A 19,934-nucleotide genomic window follows, 5' to 3' on the forward strand; every position below is an offset into this window, starting at 1 on the left:
GAGAGATGGAATATTCAGGAGCACAGACTACTGACAATCCTGTCAGCGGCTGGGTACAGGGTGTAGCAATAGGTCCATGGCCGACAGTGTTGTGTTTGTAGCTCTGGGCTCCTGGAGAACAGCAGTGCTGTCAAGTTAGAGAGGGCTGTGGTGTTACGTTGACCTGGTGAGGGTTTGGATTCATTTTTCTGCTTTGCAAGCCCTTCGTCCTCTTACTTGAAGCCTTAAGGTAAGCATGCATCTCCTTGAAGTGTTCTGAGGATTAGAAAGGAACAAAACATTTAGTTCAGTTGTCAGCACATGGATACTAGTTAATATTTGGCGGAAATAGCAATTTCTATATTGACATTTTTAATGAAGCAGTATACAATATTTGCATGCCATAGGATTGCTGCTCAAGCCTTCTTGAGGGCCAAGTCTGTTACTGCATGCTGCTTGGGTCTGCTCTCCTGGCTAGCCTTGTCTTTTAACCTTGTCTTTTAGCCATGTCTTAACACTGTGGGCAGGGTCAGCTCTGCATAAACAGATCATATCACATAACAGGATCGTTGAGAACAGAGTGAGCGGATAGTTAGTGAATGAAAAATGAAATGAGGACATGACTGCTCCTAGGTATGATTGAAGAGGGGTATTGTAGATATGAGGGCGAGCACAGCCAGAGGCAGAGACAGAAGTCAAATGAGTTTGCTTTTAGAAGGAAGAGCTGAAAGGGGTGGGGGTGGGGGAGAGGTAAAACATTAATAGTAAAGGGAGAAATATTAAATTATTGGTATACTGCCTTTCAACTATGTCTGCTTGCTATTGTACAACTGAATGCCCTCTTAAACTGACGTTTTTGAAAAATTCTTTCCAGATATTTCACATTAGGGTAATATAACCTGTAACCTTTAAATTGAAGAAATAACAAAATGATTTCTACTTTTTATGAAAATAAATAAATAATACTTTTTATTAAGTTCAAGAGTTAACTTGTTTGGGCTTCCTGGTAATTCCAAGGCTGCAGTGAGCTTTATTGAAATGGTAAACTCATTAGAATGAGTTCTTGTCTGGCTGCCAACTTTGATCTTGTTAGGGCAGTCTAGAATGTATGACAAAGCCTGTTTTCTTTAAAATTTTACATCCTACTTGAGATAAGACTGACACGCATAAAACAATCAGAGCAGCAGATCAGCTATCGTTAAGTGTTGAATTACAGAGCAGAGACGATAACTACAGCCTAGAGAGGAGACAGCACTCCTGAGAACTAGTGTAGATTCAGGAGTGGCTTGGAACTTACAAAGAATATTTTACAGAGAGCTGAGATTTTCTTTGATATGATTCATTATTTTATGTCTTTTTTTCTGATCTGTTACCTTTACACATGTAGAACTTCCATATGTGTGTTAACGAGATTTTTTAAAGGCCCTGGAAAATTTTTTTCTACAAGATTGAAAATTGAGTAAATATATGCACTTATAATATAGTTATGGGACAGTATCTTTGTTACTGTTCTGTTACTATGAAAGGCCACCATAACCAAGGCAACTTATATCAAAGAAAGCATTTACTGGGGGCTTCCTTACAGTTTCAGAGGGTGGGCCCATGAGCATCATCATGGCAGGGAGCATGGCAGGCATGGTGCTGGAGGAGCAGCTGAGAGCTTGCATCTAATGCACAAGCAGGAGGCAGAGAAAGTGACCTTGGGCCTGGCTTGACAGACCTCCTCCAACAAGGCCACACCTTCTAATCCTCCCAAAATGGTTTCATCGGTTGGACTCAAATATTTGAGCCTGCGGGGGCTGTTCTCATTTAAGCCATCAGAGGCAGCTCTCTTTAAAATTTGACTTTTAAAAAGTGTTGTAGAGCTGTTAAATTTCCTGATGAAAAAGTTGCTGTTCTTCACTCATTGTGTTTAATCTGGCCAAGGGCATGAGTTTTCCTTCCAACTGCTAACTGCTGCTTTGCTCTTCCATTTTTCTCTACCCTGACCAATGCAATATTCAGGAGGTACAAGAGGAAAAGACCTAAGTCTTCTTTCTAAATTATCTTTGAAATAATGGAGAACCAGCACAGTTTAGGGGAGAAAAATTAGTGATAAAAACAGTGCTCTTAGAACTAGTCAGTCATATTAAGTGATCAGCTTATATTCCTTTTCAAATTAAATGCAATTTACTAGAAAGTTTTTGACAGTTATATGAGCACGCCTTTCAATCTCTGTGCTATACAAGTCATTAGGCTCTGTAATGTACTACATAGGAAATTATCAGCTGGGCACGATGGCATACCCCAGCACAAGGAGGCAGAGCCAGCTAGCTAGATTGTTGTGAGTTTGAGGCCAGCCTGATCTACAGTGAGTTCCAGGACAGCCAGGGTTATGTAGAGATCCTATCTCAAAAAAAATTATCATCTATAACAAACACTGCTGATAGTTTCTGTATCAGATTTGGGACTATTTAATTACCATTATTATAGTTCATAAATTAAAATGCTTTAGCATCAGTATTTCCCCTGGAATTAAAGACTAATTTATGGGAGCCCTGAGCTTTTACTATTAAGTTTTTCATTACTGTAGAAAATCAATGAGCTTTATTGCAGTTTACATTAGACACATATGTAAGTCATGGTTTTGAAAATGTACTTTGAATAAACATCTCAGCAGTGGTGAACTCTGTCGTTAAAACACTCTTGTGAAGGTGCCATTCATTTATTACAGCCTCTGATTCCATAGTTATAGACCTTGCTGTTTTAAGGGAGCATCCATCACAGCAAGTGGTGTGGATGCTTCTGCCTGACCTTGAAAGCATTATTTCACAGAAATTGGCAATTTGCTTTCTGTCCTTAGAGTTTAACACTGTAATATCTACAATAGAATTGGCATGAATATGAAACAAACACAGTCATCTGAAGAAGTCTGCTCACAAATGGCTTTGAGTAAGGCCATTGGAATTTTGTCATGATTTTTTTTCACATTTCCATTTTTATATATGGTTATTTATATAGAAATTAAAGTGTGGAGAGTGAATTACATGTGGACATGCATGGACTCAATAAGTAAACTGATGACAGTAGCACAGGCTCTGAGAACTGGTTTAGTTATTTCTCCCTGGAGGGAGATGTGGAAGCATTGTGTTGAGAGGGCTTCTGGCTGCCATTGACACTTCAATGCGTTTTGGCCTTACACTCACTGCTCATGCTCAGAAGCTGTGTGGTTGCCCTCAGTAGCTGCTGTCTGTCATCAGGAGCTGGAGAAAGTTGTGTGTGGACTGTTCCTTCTGAGACAAAACAACTATCAGCTGACTTAAGTGACTGGACTGTTACAGTTACATATTTACAGTGGTATTTTGCTTTGTTTTTTCCCTCATGAAGAACTCACATTTCACAGAACCTAGTAAGATAGGCCATGCAGAATTCCAGGCAGCATGTAAAGCTCCTCTCAGGTATGGACTAATGTTATCCTAACAGTTCTATGCTGTAGCTGCTCTTCATAGCTCATGAGGGGTGAATATTACCTTGAGGCCTCTTGTACTTGTGGGAAAACTGAGGCACAGCTAATCATGTAGCATTAGCTCACACTTGTGGCTGAACTAGAAACTATGAGCTAGTGAGCTAATTGTTCTTCCTTGGTATGAAGAAAAACATATTACAGCTGTTGGAGTTTTTTTCGGATTCATTTTATTTTTATTAATAAAATGCTGTTTATATTTCTAATTTATGTACTATCTGTTTTTCTTCAACCTTCATTTTTCTTCTTTCTTTTTTTGCTTTCACTCTAATGTTTAATAAGGTTGGCATGCTTTCCTAGGGAGCCACAATCCTTTTCTTTGCCCTGTGAGTCATAGCTAGTAGTCCATGGTCATAAACCTTCTAGATGAAGTGGGGGATGGTTTTACCCAGCGCTTGGAGAAATGGATCAGTCTTTAGGAACTACTGAAATGAACTGGGGCTCCTCAGGGCCTGGCATCAGGTGCCCAGGGACAGCTTTGTCATTGAAAACACAAAGCACTTCAGAGACTACTTGAAAAGAAGTAATTGTTCCCTTAAAACTGCCATACATTTGTAAGCTGCTCATCAAGTAGATAATGCATGGCTCCTTGTAAAGATGGTCGCTAATCCATATGAGCTACAGTTATTTATGCTTCTTTGTATGTAACTTTCTTCTCTTGCTGCCTCCAACTCTTTCTCCTATTAGAGTTTTTAATTGTTTGGCTCCAATATATCTAGTTATGTGTGTTTGATTCTGCTTGGTCTAATTTTTCTTTTAAATTCCAGGACACTGGTGAATGAAAAAAAGAAATAAGGAAGGATATGAGAAAGGAAGGAGGAGAAAGTTTATTGTAGATAAAAGAGAGAGTATAGGCAGAGGCAGGGACATCTGAGAGAGTCCAGAGTGGACGTGACCCTGAGCCGTGTGAGGAGAGCCGGGTGGGGAGAGATGAGTGCAGCCGCTGGCCAAGAGAGTAGCCAAGAGAGTAGAAACGGTCAAGGAACCCAAATGGCTGGATTTTCCTTATATAGGGAAGGGCAGCTCAGACCCTGGGCTGGAGAGTTCAGGGTGGGAGGTGGCGTGTCACAGCCAGGAGGACCTAGTCACCCATAGGAAGGCAGCCAGGTCCTTTTTGATGTGTTAAATAGGCACCTCAGCCCTGTGTCCTGTTTTTGTGACCTAACAATCCTGTTGATTTAGAGGACCCTGTTCTCTTGGTGTCCTCCATCCTTTTTGGCTTTTACACTCTTTCTGCCTCCTCTTGTGCAGGGTTCCTCGTGCTCTTAAGGAGAGGGATTTATTTGGCGAGGACGTCTCATTTAGGGTTCTCAGTCTCTGGGCCATGTAACTTTCTGATGCTTGGAGTTAAGCATCCCCACACATAAGCCAGAGTCAGCACTGACTATACCTGAGGGCCTTCGCTCATACTGTCCTGTAATTCTTCACTTCATCTCATTCATACATGAGTGATAAACAGAGTGACTGTTTGCCCCAGATCTTCTTCCTGTCCCCTATCTTAGCAACTACATCAAAATTTTACTCTACAAGGTAAGCTGCTAGGCTGGCATGACTGATTCTTTAAACTCAGAGTTACTGTTGTTGAACTGTGCTTGCTTAATGGACCTCATTCATTCTTCCCTTTCTCTTTCTTTCTTTCTTTCTTTCTTTTTTTTTTGTTTATTTTTTTTGTTTTGTTTTTTGTTTGTTTGTTTATTTGCTTTTAAAAATAAATTTCTTTAGTATGGTGTTTCTTAAGTGATCTAGACTCCCCTGGATAGATTCATTTCTTTCCTCTGTGATAGTTATAATCCAAATGAAATTGTTTCATTCAAAACAAACCACAAAGTATTGATCTGCTTCCATGTTTTAGCCTCTCGTCATTCTGAAATTCTCCTGTCCACACACTTGCTTCTCTACTCAGACTTATCCAGTCTTTTGCAAAGGTATTGATGCTGGGTATTGATACATGATTTTTGCATGGTGTTTATCAAGGAGTAATCAACCTTCTGTTATGTAGCAAATCACTTCAGAAGATAATGGAAATGCAACAGGAAGTGGTGTGCCTGCCGCCTGTGTGCTTGTGGGTAAATTGTACCTACAAGATGGGCTCTTTTCCAGGAGCAAGTACATCAGTGCCTGCCACTTGGCTGCCAGCAGGGGAAATGAGGCTCACCTCTTTTCTACCTCATCTCAGGGTGAGAATTTACGAACTCTTGCCCATTATGAAACTGCTCCTGCTTAAATATCACAGATGGCCTTCTAATTTTGGTCACAACTTTCTACTAACTAAAGGAAGCAGGTTTTTTTTTTTTTTTTTTTTTTCTGGAAACACAGTGTGGCTCTTTGAATGCTTGATGTGAGTCCTAAAAAGATTTCAATTTTTTTCCCCCCGAGGTTTGCTGTGATGAAAGAGTTTCCTTAGTCTCATCCTAATTCATTGCTTTTTCTAAAATCATTCTTTGTGCAATATTCCTGTTCTTTAAATAAGTTTTCATTTGTGTCTATTGGAATCTTTAAGCATTTTTTATGGTTCTTTATAATGAAATGGAAATTTCCACAGTTGTTAGAAAGGTAAATGCTTTAGGAAGCCGTTTATCTCCTAGTCCAGGCTGTTGTCATGCTCCTTCTCCTGATGTTGATGTGCACCCCGGAGCAGCAGAATGTATCCTTAGACCAGGTTTTCATATTTTCATTTACTCTATTCCAAAGTGGCAGGCATGTGTATAAGCTAGCTCTGAGAAGTAAGTCTCAAAAAATTTTAAACTATTTGAGACATATCCAATTCAGCAGAAAGCTCTATTCTTTTTCTCTAGTTTCAGATGATGCATGTCAGATCCACTTAGTTTGTACTTAAAATAAAAAAATAAATAAACCTGTATTATGACACATATAGTTTGAGTCCTTTTCAGTATTCACTTTATCCCAGCTTGTGTTAAGAAACACATACAGAATTGATTCCAGCTGTGCTACTGACCCGCTGCTTAGCCCTAGCAGGGCTAAGTCATGGCTGGGTTAAGAAGTGAAGGTCAGGGCCTGGAGAGATGGCTCAGAGGTTAAGAGCACTGTTGGTTCTTCCAAAGGGCCTGAGTTCAATTCCCAGCAACCATATGGTGGCTCACAACCATCTATAATGAGATCTGGTGCACTCTTCTGGCCTGCAGGCACACATGGGGGCAGAGTACTGTATAAATAATAAAATCTTAAAAACAAGAGGAGGAGGAGGAGGGAGAGGAGGAGGAGGAGAAGGCGAAGGCCAAGCAAACTAAGCAGGAAAGCGTAGAGGCCAGGAGTTAGGTGGTTTGGGGACTGGCCTTCCTCCATCTCACCCTAGTTCTTTCTCTTCTGCTCAGCTACTTCTGTCTTCCCTTTCCTTTCATCTCGGCTATAGGGAACCCAACTGTACAATTGTCTTTGCATCATTTCCACCTGTTTTTTTTTTCATCCAGGAAATCTGGTCCAGCTAATGATATATAAATCAAATTCACACCTGTTCTCCTCATTGACCGAACAGCTTAGTAAAACATCTTAGAAAGAGAAAGCATTTATTTCAGATAGTTGTTTAAGAGGCTTCAGTCTGCAGTTCTTGTCTTCATTTTTTTTTTTTTTCTGATCCTGTTGTGAGGTGGAATTACATGGTTGGGAGCACATGGAGAAGCTGCTCACCTCATAGCAGCCAGGAAACCAAGAGTGAAGAGGAGCAGGGACAAGATACACCCTTCTAGGACATGCTTTCCATGACTCACTTCCTCTAACAAGGCTCTAACTTGGAAAGCTTTCGCCACCTCAGATATTCCAAGTAGTTAGGAATCCATAAATGGAATAATGGTTTTGTCAGTACTCTCATGGTCCAGTCACCTCCTCAAGGCTCAGCCTCTGAATGTTGCTGAACAGGGATCAAGCTTTCAACACACGAGCTCTGGGGAAGGAGGTACAGTTAAAATCCAAACTATAATAGTTGGTGAGCAAGCATGGTCTTCTCCTTGAGATTTCTAGCGACTTTATCTGCTAGTAGTGAGGGAGAAACAGGATGATTCTTACGGAGAAGGCAACATGGCTTTGGCTAACAGCAAATAGGGAGGGGAGACTGACTAACTACAAAGGCTGCATTTGAGTGTCCATCATGAGTGTGCGTCAGTATAGCCCGTGCTCAAGAGTCACCAGTCAGAGCCTGGCCTGGGTTGGAAAAAGGGAGGCAGTACCTGTAAAGCCACAGTGTGGTATGCACGCTGATGTCTGTCCCGCAGACACTGGCACTAATGCATGTGTATGCTGTATGCACGCTATGAAGGAACTTGGCTGTTTAGTCCTCTCCTAAGAAAACCATGAATGTGAAATGTGACTTTTGCAGCAAGCTAGAAGGTAGCAGTAAATTATTAATCAGTGTGAAATGGGAGAATAAAAGATGGAAAGTGCTGAGAAAATGCTATGTATTTTTAATGCATCAGTGCATAAACACCTTCATTTGTCTTTGTGACTTCATTTAACCAGTAGCACTTTGAGGTATAATTTATAGATTGTGAAATTCCCTTACTGAATTATCATGTTGCCCTTACTAAAGGAAAAATGTGTCTTTTTAGAGGCAAAGATGCATTTTGTTCTGACAAATAGGAAATTTATACATTTGTTTCGTGCCCTTATGCATGGCTGATTACAAATTTGATTTTATGCCAACTCGCTTAAAAAGTTAGAATGCAATCTCTGCTCTAGGGATTTGGAACAACTATGATACAATTCATCTTACAGATGCTGTTGTCAGAGCTTTCGCCTCCTTTTGTACTTTATCATTCCGATGATATGGTGATGAAGAATGCTCTGCCCGATGGCTTCATGTTACCTTGTATCTCAGATCATCTAAAACTCTGAGGAAAATGGTACCCATATGATTTAAGGATTAAGTTTAGTTACCGTCTGCAAATTGCTTTTGGAAGTATAATCAAAGTAAAAATGGTTTTAAATTTCAGATATAGATAGAATAATGGTTGCTTTTTTAAATATAGAGGTACTTAAATAGATTCTGTGCAGAGCAGGAAAAGCAGAATTGCCTTTGAATATGTCTACATGATGAAATGTTTTTCTTTTAGTCTCAAACCCACATTCCTATTCTGCTCCTTATTTATGAATATAGTAAGTTGCTAAAATTTGTCACAAATTTCATATGCTTTCTGAAAAATCAGTGTTTTTTAAAGCTCAGATCACCTTTTTCTTTTCTTTTTCTTCAAATAAAGGTATCTGTCTGTGTAGGAAAGGTGTGTATTATACAGTTGAATGTGACTGTTAGCACTTAAGTGTGAGTGAATATGTTGAATTTTGCAGGAAAACAGAGTATGCAACTTCCCTTTAAAATAGGGCGTATAGCTCAGTGGCAGAATGTTTGCCTGGCCTACACAGAGCCCTGGGTTCAATTCTTACTACTGCAGAGTCAGAAAAAGTCAAACAAAAAATAGGTGCACCCTGAAGCTTTTCACTTGGGTAGCACTATCACCCATGTTTATATTGGAGGTTCCTTGGCAGCAGCATCCAGATGCACAGCAGCAGGTTTTAATAAATCTAAGCTTATAATTTTTGACGCACCTTAGCTATAATCTATAGCTCCTCTTATGCCCAACATGACTGCAATAGCAATCTGTGTCTACCTGAAGTATGCAGGACTCTATTGTGATACTGCAAAAAGCCAGGAATTCCAGTTATTTAATATACACCTTAACTATGGGTCCATCCTTAACCATTTCTAGCCTAGTCATATATAAAGTTCAGAAATAAAATAGTCAAAACATACTAGTGAACCCAAGTGGCTAGAAAATGTCTTTCAGACTTTAGTCTATGTACCCAGCATGTGGGCTGCTGCCTGAGTACAAACTCCTGCTTCCACCCCTAGAGATCTGATTATATAGGCTCAGAATCTTGAATTTTAACCAAGTAACCTAGGTGATTTTTTGAAGCATGTAGTGCTGAGCCCATAGGGAACACTGATGTAGGAGATCTGTACCCGTACAGAGACATCAGTGGTGTAGTTGCAGGTGGGTCTCTGTGAATTTGAGGCTAGCCTGGTCTACAAAGAGAATTTCAGGACAGCCAGGGCTATTACACAGAGAAACCCTGTCTCAGAAAACATAAAAACAAACAAAAAAGCAAAGGCCTCACATGCAAATGGGAACTGTGGTTGCCTTAATGTTCTTTTGATGCCTTGGAATTCTTGGTTGTTCGTGAGCAAAAGAGTCTTCCTGAAAATTATGTAGCCAGTGTAAACAGGTGTCTGCTTTGAGTGACTGAGATTCTTTGACAGATATGAGTGTGGTTATTGAGCAATAGTTTCTTGCCCATCGGCATGAGAGCACAGTCTCTCAGACCTCTTCTAAACTCTACAAAGATGAACAGCTGACAGGCATCACAAGATGCAGAATAGAAAATCACATTATACATTTTCTCAGGGAATTCTATTTTAATTCCTAGTCTGAACATGAACACCTGTGTTTGTGTTTTCCTAACACAACTTTTCTTCCCTCCAGGATGGCACGAAACAGAAAAGAGAGCGGAAGAAAACTGTGTCGTTCAGCAGCATGCCAACCGAGAAGAAGATTAGTAGTGCAAGTGACTGTATCAACTCAATGGTTGAGGGTTCTGAACTCAAGAAGGTTCGGTCAAACTCCAGAATTTATCATCGGTATTTTTTGCTGGACGCCGACATGCAAAGCCTGAGATGGGAGCCATCTAAGAAGGATTCTGAGAAAGCCAAGATCGATATCAAATCTATCAAGGAAGTGAGAACAGGGAAAAACACAGATATATTCCGAAGCAACGGAATTTCCGAGCAGATATCTGAAGATTGTGCATTTTCAGTCATTTATGGAGAGAACTATGAGTCACTTGATTTGGTTGCCAATTCTGCAGATGTTGCAAACATCTGGGTGACAGGACTCCGATACCTGATTTCCTATGGGAAACATACACTCGATATGTTAGAAAGTAGCCAAGACAACATGAGGACTTCTTGGGTTTCACAAATGTTTAGTGAAATTGATGTAGATGATCTTGGACATATAACTCTGTGTAATGCTGTGCAATGTATCAGAAACCTCAATCCTGGTTTAAAAACAAGCAAAATTGAGCTTAAGTTCAAAGAATTGCATAAGTCAAAGGACAAAACTGGTACTGAAATCACTAAGGAAGAATTTATCGAGGTTTTTCATGAACTTTGTACTAGACCTGAAATTTACTTTCTTTTAGTTCAGTTTTCAAGCAATAAAGAATTCCTTGATACCAAGGACCTTATGATGTTTCTTGAGGCAGAGCAGGGTGTAGCACATATAAATGAGGAAATAAGCCTTGAAATTATTCACAAGTATGAGCCATCCAAAGAAGGCCAGGAAAAGGGCTGGCTCTCCATTGATGGGTTCACTAATTACCTGATGTCACCTGATTGTTATATATTTGATCCAGAACACAAGAAGGTCTGTCAGGATATGAAGCAACCTCTGTCTCATTACTTTATAAACTCATCTCATAATACATACTTAATAGAGGATCAGTTCCGGGGTCCCTCTGACATCACAGGATATATCCGAGCTCTTAAAATGGGTTGCAGGAGTGTTGAGTTAGATGTGTGGGACGGGCCAGATAACGAGCCTGTGATTTACACCGGCCACACCATGACCTCTCAGATAGTCTTCCGCAGTGTCATTGATATTATTAACAAGTATGCATTCTTTGCTTCTGAGTATCCTCTCATCTTATGTTTAGAAAATCACTGTTCTATTAAACAACAGAAAGTGATGGTTCAACACATGAAGAAAATTCTAGGGGACAAGCTGTATACAACATCACCCAACTTGGAGGAATCTTACCTACCATCCCCAGATGTCCTGAAAGGGAAAATTCTAATCAAAGCAAAGAAGCTGTCTTCAAATTGCTCTGGTGTAGAAGGGGATGTTACAGATGAAGACGAAGGAGCCGAAATGTCTCAGAGGATGGGGAAAGAGAACGTGGAACAACCCAACCATGTGCCTGTGAAGCGATTCCAGCTTTGCAAAGAACTGTCTGAACTGGTGAGCATCTGTAAGTCAGTCCAGTTTAGAGAATTTCAGGTATCATTTCAGGTGCAGAAATACTGGGAAGTCTGCTCGTTTAATGAAGTGCTTGCTAGCAAATACGCCAACGAGAACCCTGGGGACTTTGTCAATTACAACAAGCGCTTTCTTGCCAGGGTCTTCCCTAGTCCGATGAGAATTGACTCTAGCAACATGAACCCTCAAGATTTTTGGAAATGTGGCTGTCAGATTGTAGCCATGAACTTTCAGACTCCAGGCCTGATGATGGACCTGAACATTGGCTGGTTTAGGCAGAACGGGAACTGTGGCTATGTCCTTCGACCAGCCATCATGAGGGAAGAAGTCTCCTTCTTCAGTGCCAACACAAAGGACTCTGTCCCTGGAGTTTCGCCTCAGTTACTTCACATCAAAATCATAAGTGGGCAGAACTTTCCCAAGCCCAAAGGGTCGGGTGCCAAAGGGGATGTGGTGGACCCTTATGTCTATGTGGAAATCCATGGAATCCCTGCAGACTGTGCAGAGCAAAGGACAAAAACCGTCAATCAGAATGGAGATGCTCCCATTTTTGACGAAAGCTTTGAATTTCAAATCAACCTCCCTGAGCTAGCCATGGTGCGCTTTGTAGTCCTGGATGATGACTACATCGGGGACGAATTTATTGGCCAGTACACGATTCCCTTCGAGTGTTTACAGACGGGCTACCGCCATGTCCCCCTTCAGTCCTTGACCGGAGAGGTCCTTGCCCATGCTTCCTTGTTCGTCCACGTGGCTATTACTAACAGAAGAGGGGGAGGGAAGCCTCATAAAAGGGGCCTTTCTGTGAGGAAAGGGAAGAAGTCCCGGGAGTACGCATCTCTAAGAACACTGTGGATTAAAACCGTAGATGAGGTGTTCAAGAACGCCCAGCCCCCCATCCGGGATGCCACAGACCTGAGAGAGAACATGCAGGTGTGTGCTCATGTTTAGATCTCTACTTTGTGCATGTCTATGGTTTGTAGATAAGTTTTTTGTTTGTATGCTTGCTTTTGTTTGGTTGGTTGGTTTTTTTCTTTTTGCAATAGATTTAATTTTAAATACTTTGTAATTTTCAAATGTTTACTAGAGTGTTTATTACTAGTCTCATTTCTGAACATTCCAAAACCGTAGTTGTTGAAATACTGATTCCATGCTAGTATAAACTGGTTTTGTTGCTGACTCCTAAACTGCTTACCCATGTTTCTCTTATGACCAGTTAACAGCTATGCTACATGGGACTCTTTGATGTGGTCCTTAGGTGGAACACAAATCGATGACCTATCAAAAGGAGGTTGGCTAAAGTAAAAGGGATGTGTTCCGGATCTTTCTTATGGAGCTCCAGTGCTTAGGAACACTTATGAGCCAGTGTTCTCTTGATTTTAGAGGATAGTCATTTACATAAAATACTTATGGTAAATGTGTTTATGAAAGTCAAGATGGTAATTTGCTCTGAAATAACATGTCTTAGAGCAGTCAGTTAGAAGCTGTGTAAGTGTTAAGTGTGGGCCACATATCTACCTGTGTGCTAGGATTGGTGAATGATGTAGGTATAGAGCCCTGGGCCCCCCCCCCCCGCCCCTCGGAGAGCTCACAGCAGTGTGTGAGGTGTGCTACATGTGGCACACACTCTGTTTGTTCTTTTAAAACGATTTGTTGATTTTTATTTTACATGTATGGGTGTTGTGCCTGCATGTGTGTTTGTGGACTACATTCATGCCTTGTGCCCACAGAGATCAGAAGAGAGTGTTGGATCCACTGGGACTGGAGCTAATTATGGTTGTGAGCTGCCATGTGAGTGCTAGGAATCAAATCCAGGTCATCTGGAAGAGCAGCCGGTGCTCTTAACCACTGAGTCATCTCTATCCCATTTGTTTGCTCTTTCACCACTATTACAAAAATGACATTCACAGTAAATTCTAAGCAAGGAAACACTTTCAATATATGTGTCCTATCTAATTCTGTAACCTCCCCATGAGTAAGAGGTTGCCTGCAATAAGGATGTTTATCGTCTTCCTCTCAAGGTCAAAGCATAACCAAAATTAGAAGGGTTTCTCCATTGTGGAAGGTGCATGCATTTTGGCAAACTGTCAGTTCCAAATAAACCACACTGTCCCCTGCCTGTGACTACTGACGCGCATATGGAACATGATTCCTCCTGGGACCTGATAGGGCTCAGCCATCATGCCTTCAGGACCTGTCTGTACTGAACCCCACAGAGCCATCTGTAGTGGTGCTTAGTAAGCACCTGCTCTGCACAGTCTCCTGGCTGTGAGAGCCTGGTGGAACCAATAGGCAGCAGCTTGTCCTCGAGGGACTTGTGCTACAGTTGGGGGTGGGTGGCAGAAAGAGGAAGTGCAGGCTGAGGTGGCAGATGCAGGATATGCTCTGAAGAAAAATAGAGTTATCAGACTGCTTGGGGGACCATACTTTAGATATCACAATAATTTATTTCTGTACATGGTCACACAGTGATTTTCAACAAGATTTTCAACAACATGGCTTGATGGCCATGTTTAAAGCAATATTAATAAAAATGAAATGTTTAAATTCAAAACTTGTTTCTAGAACATGAGTTACTTAGGAGCTTAGATCTGCTCATTCTGCGCACCTGTTCTATCTAGACAGGGCAAAAGCATGCCTCGAGTCATACACCTGACTGTGTGTGTATGAAGACAGACAGACAGACAGTGTATGAAGACAGACAGACACACAGACACACACACACAGGGCTTTTAAAGAATGACTTACAGGCTGTGGTCTCTGTAGTCCAACAATGATTATCTACCAGTGGTAGGTCCAAGAATCCAGTAGTTGTTCAGTGCTCCAGGCTGATGTCTCAGCTGTTCTTCAGCATACATTGGAATCCTGAAGAATGCCAGTGAGGGAACGGACTTGCTAGTGAGAGTCAGAGAAACAGTCACAGAGGGAAAAGGCTCTCTTCTGCTGTGCCCCTGTATATAGGCTTCCAGTAGAAGGTGTGGCCCAGATTAAAGGTGGATCTTCCCACCTCAAAGATCAGATCCAGATTAGAAATGGATCTTCACACTTCAAATAATTTAATTAAGAGAAACTCCCTCACAGCTGTATCTAGACATCTGGATTTAGTTAATGTAGTCCAGTTGACAACCAAGAATAGCCACCACAATGACCACAGGTCTCCTTTCTATTTTGCAGAATGCAGTGGTGTCATTCAAGGAGCTTTGTGGCCTCTCTTCAGTGGCCAACCTCATGCAGTGCATGCTGGCCGTGTCTCCTCGCTTCCTGGGGCCGGACAATACCCCCCTGGTGGTCTTGAATCTTAGTGAGCCCTACCCCACCATGGAGCTGCAGGCCATAGTGCCTGAGGTTCTGAAGAAGATTGTTACAACTTATGACATGGTGAGTGCTGTTTGTCCTGTTCCTGGGGAGAGAGGTACCTTAGGTTACCACACAGGATGGGCTCAGCAGCCTTTGGTCACCTGTAATTGTACTGTCCCATGCTTCCTGTACTTACATTGGAAAAGTGTTTGGCCTGGCTTTGTTGTGCTTGAGTTTTGTGTTGTATCACTGTATTAGAAGGCAGGAGCCACAGACACTTTTCTCCTCCGTCAGACTAAACATTAGCTCCCCAAGAACTGAATGGGAATCAGCTTCTAATGAATGCTTTGTATCTTTTTTTTTTTTTTCTTCGAGACAGGGTTTCTCTATGTTATCTCGGCCGTCCTGGACTTGCTTTGTAGACCAGGCTGGCCGCGAACTCTCAGCAATCCACCTGCCTCTGCCTCCCGAGTGCAGGGATTAAAGACATGCACCACTGTGTCCAGCAACAACTCTGTGTATCTTCTATTTATGTGGCTTAAAATTTTGTATCCCATTTTGGAACTAGTCACTGATTTATTTTGTTACCATTTTTCCCTCAGCCCAGTAAGGTAATAAACTTGATGTTCTAAAAGATGAGTTTGAAACACCGTTAAGGCAGCTGCTCCCATCATACAATGCTGTTGTGTGGTGGTTTCCTTCCTGGAGCAGCTGCTCTGAGACATCTTCATTGGTAATCAGCTTAGTGGTAATAAGTTATGTTCAGGACACCTAGAATAGTACAGTTTTGCCTTTAAGATTTATCTTGCATTGTTCTTAATTGCACGCTGCTCTTTTGTTGTGCTTTTATAATTTTTCAAAACTCTGAGGGAGAACTTTGTCTTTTGTGGGTTCATGTGTGTTTGTGGAGGGCTGCTGCAGCATGTGCCATATCATGTTTGCCTGGGTCAGAGGACAGATCTTGGGACTTCTTCCTCTCCTATTGTGGAATGCAGTGAGTGAGCTCATATCCTCAGGCTTACAAGTCCAGGCCTTTTCACCATTGAGCATTTCACTGGCCTGCTAAGCAAGAATTTAATTTATGACCAGCACTCATTTCAAATTACTAATATAGGATAGAACTGGCTGTGTGTATCAGTAGTGACTCTTTGGACTGAGAGTGCTGGGCACTTCCAGGTAGGCAGGGCTGTCACCTTTTACCATTGAGGATATTCAGTGATAAGTACCTTGCTGTCTCCTCTTTCACCCTAAAAATGCCAGGTAGGCCAGACTGGGATGGTAGTGATGGTGGTGGTGGCACACACCTTTAATCCTAGCACTCAGGAGGCAGAGGCAGGCAGATGGCTGAATTTGAGGAAGCCTGGTCCAGAGAGGAAGTTCCAGGATAGCCAGGGCTACACAGAGAAACCCTGTCTGAAAAAAACCAAAAATAAACAAGCTAACACCAACGAAGGCCAGCTGTGTTCCAGGAGAATATAGGATTGGCATCATTCATTTTATCTAAAACATTTTTGGCTGTTTTTTAAGTTGGTCTGAAAGCTGTAATTTAAATGAGCTTAGATGATTCAAGGGAAATACCAACATTATAGGTTAGCATTTCTCCTGCTGCGTTATAAGGAACATCACCTGGGGAAAGGTTGCATAGAGAAGCCATTTGGGGAAATATTCCTGAGCAGCGGTCATTACTGCCTTCTCCTTTTCAGGACACCAACTCATGGGATGGAGCCACCTTTAGCATAGTCAGGGTGGCGCTTCCTTCCCTTGTAGGGGTGTGTTTTCATGGTGACTCTAAACCCCACAAAGCTGAGGGTGAAGATCAGCCATCACAGTAGACACACCTTATTTACCTCAACTTTCATGTCAGCTTAGATTCAGAGAAATTCAAGAGATGAAGAGACTGAGCATTTCTTCCTGGAGAGACAAGCTCAGAGAGTATCATCCACTGGAGGGAATATTTAGTTCTGAGGAGACGTTTAAACACATCTAAGAAAGCAGAAGGAATAACCGATTCCAGAACATGTAATCAAAAAGGTATAATAAAACACCATAAAGCAACAAAATGACAAAAATGAATATACATTTTCAATAATAACTCTTATTATTAATCATCTCCCTACCCCAATTAAGAGACACATACTAACAGTTTGGATTGGAAAACATCCAATGAAATAAAAGAAGTAATTAAAAATTCCCCAAATTAAAAAAAGAAAAAAGAAAAAGAAAAAGTCTAGGGCCAGATGTATTCAGTGCACAATTCTACCAGATTTTCAAAGAAGAACCAAAACCAATATATTTTTTTGTTTTTTTTTCTTTTCTTTTTTATTAATTTATTCATATTACATCTCAATGGTTATCCCATCCCCTGTATCCTCCCATTTCTCCCTCCCTCCCATTTTCCCCTTACTCCCCTTCCCTATGACTGTGACTGAGGGGGACTTCCTCCCCCTGTATATGCTCATAGGGTATCAAGTCTCTTCTTGGTAGCCTGCTACCAAGGGGCTTGGAACTAAACAGAAGTTCTGAAAATATAAAATAAATATATAAATAGCTGAATAATAGTTTTTAAATTCTTCAGCATTTTTAGCCACCAGGAAAATGCAAAATAAAACCATTTTGAGATTTTATACTACCCAGTCAGAATGGCTAAGAATAAAAAAAAAAAAAATGCTAGCATCGATGTAAGGAAAGGGGACACTTATTCATTGCTGGTGGGAGTGTCAACTGGTACAGCTATCGTTGTAAAACACTACATACTTGAATCATAGACTATGGAGAAATCAAGCTTCAACTCTAGCTAGCTTTCATAGTGCTGGAAGGTGCCAGAGAAGAAAATAGCTATAGATTTTACCTAGCTATAAACTTTGCAAGCTACAACAGTGACTGGTATGGCAGGATATGCTTACCGGTGTAATAGTGGCATGAAAGCAACCAAACACGTTCTGATTTTAATTAAGGCCCACAATGTAAGATTGGACCCATACCTCACACCATATTCAGTGCCAAGAACATGTGATTAGACAGGTCCTTGGGGTGAATCTACTGCTATTATTATGCTAAATGGACATTGTATTTAACAACTCCTAGTGAGTTATGCTGTACCCAAAGATTAATGTATCTCTCAAAAAAGAGAAGCTTCTTTTTGTAGAAATCATGAATATCACATAGATTCACAACTGGTCAAGGTGCAAAGAATAAGCAACTGGAGTAATTAGCCCTGAATGGGACATCTGTAATACACCTCTTCCTCTACGTCCCAAGACTCAGGGGTATTGCAGAAGAGGAGGCAGGTAGATTGTAAAAGCTGAGGCAAAAGATGACTTCAACAAAGCAGTGTTTTCCACTCACGACAGCGTAGTTGCACAAATGAACTCAGAGTAGTTGTGACATCATATCCAAGACTTTTGCAAGCCCAAGATAGACAAAATCCCAGCATAGAAGGGAGGTAGGAGTGTGGTTCTGGTAAGTGGAACATGCTCTAGTGGATGGCCACACACCATATATACACGAGAGTATACAGCCAACAGTGATTGGGGCAGATGTGTTTTTTAAAATATAAGGACACAAAATTGGGTACTATGAACTGAGTGGTGGATCTGGGCAGAGTTGCAAGAGGGGTGCATATGAACAAAATACAATGCATGAAATTCTAAAAAAAAAAATAACTAAAATATATATCTAAGTAAAAGAAAGTAGACAGGCCAGGATTGTGTGTGCCCGAAACCATTGGGGGCACAGTATTCTGGTGTCTGAGGGCCCACATTACCCATCATGAATATCCCCTGTCATCAGAGGTCCATCCAGTTACTACATGGTAAGAAAGGTGACAAAATCGACTCAGAAACCTATGCTGGGATTCCTTTTGAATGCTCTAGAAAAATAAAAGGATGGAGTAGAAATGGAAATGTTTGAGGTACTTTTCCATGCCCAGTCATTTCTTGACTCTAAGTTATATTGGAAGAAGATCTAAGTAATAGTTGGTATTTATAGATGCTACTTAGATTAAACCTCAAATAAAATTACAGACCTACTTCATTGATCAAAACCTGACATGATTTAGCCATAAATGACACTGCTTTCTGTGGCAGTCACACAGTGACTTTTCTTTTTCTTTTTCTTTTTGCTTTCCTTTTCTTCTCTTTTTTCTTTAGGTTTGTTTGTTTGTTTGTTTGAGACAGGGATTCTCTGTGTAACAGCTCTGGCTGTCCTAGACTTACTTTGTAGACAGGGCTGGCCTCAAATTCACAGAGATCTACCTGCTTCTGCTTCCCTGAGTGGTGGGATTACAGGTGTGTACCACTGTGTCCCACTCAGTGACATTTCTTTATGAAGAACTTTTTACCAGGAATTCTGGAAGTAGAGTAGGACTCCCCAAATGAAAACAGGTACTCTGGCTAATCAGTTTCTGAGGTCCAGTGCTGATGAGGGCAGGAGTATGATCCTGTGTGGGATCTCAGGATCCCCTTAACATTCCTCAGGGACACTAGGGACTTTTAAAAACTCACAGGTGTATTTGTGAGTACAACTGCACAAACTTCTCAGTGTGTTTTGGTTCCCTGCCCCCCTTCTTCTGAATTGCTAGATTATAACACTTATTACATAACTCCTATGGTAACTGGTTTTATAGAAGTCACACAACAGAATTTTCTAGCTTTTATAAAGTTTCAATTTGAATTACTTTTTTCTAATATATAATCGAAATTCCTTTCTTTGCAGGATTCCCAAAGTTTATCAATTTGTTCTCTTTTTTTTAATTGTTCTATTTTTAATTCCATTTGAACTGTTATAAAATATTTTAATTAAATTCAAGTTGTTGCTGTAGTAATAGTAAATTCCTAAATTGTATAATCCTTTTTGGAGATGTAATGTTTTCTTTTTCTTTTTTCTTTTTTTTTTTTTTTTGCGGTGGCAAGTTAGATTATTATTGTACAGCTTGCAACTGTGAGACAACAGGCAGTGCTTATTGGAACCCGTCTTCCTCATGGGATTATATTACCTTTTTTTAAAATTAATTTATTCGTATAACATCTCAATGGTTATCCCATCCCTTGTATCCCCCCATTCCTCCCTCCCTCCCATTTTCCCCTTACTCCCCTCCCCTATGACTGTGACTGAGG

The 19,934-nt window shown here is 40.9% G+C and overlaps 1 protein-coding gene across 1 annotated transcript in view; it reads left to right on the forward strand.

The window, feature by feature from the left end:
- Window positions 1–19,934, forward strand: part of Plcl2 (phospholipase C like 2) — a 146,138-nt gene that overhangs the window by 75,154 nt on the left and 51,050 nt on the right. The window contains exons 2-3 of the mRNA XM_051153047.1: window positions 9,970–12,456; window positions 14,698–14,901. Coding sequence (XP_051009004.1) covers window positions 9,970–12,456; window positions 14,698–14,901 — 2,691 coding nt within the window. The remainder of the gene's footprint in view (window positions 1–9,969; window positions 12,457–14,697; window positions 14,902–19,934) is intronic.

The sequence above is a fragment of the Acomys russatus genome, chromosome 11 (genome assembly GCF_903995435.1).
Source record: "Acomys russatus chromosome 11, mAcoRus1.1, whole genome shotgun sequence".
Classification (NCBI taxonomy): Eukaryota; Metazoa; Chordata; class Mammalia; order Rodentia; family Muridae; genus Acomys; species Acomys russatus.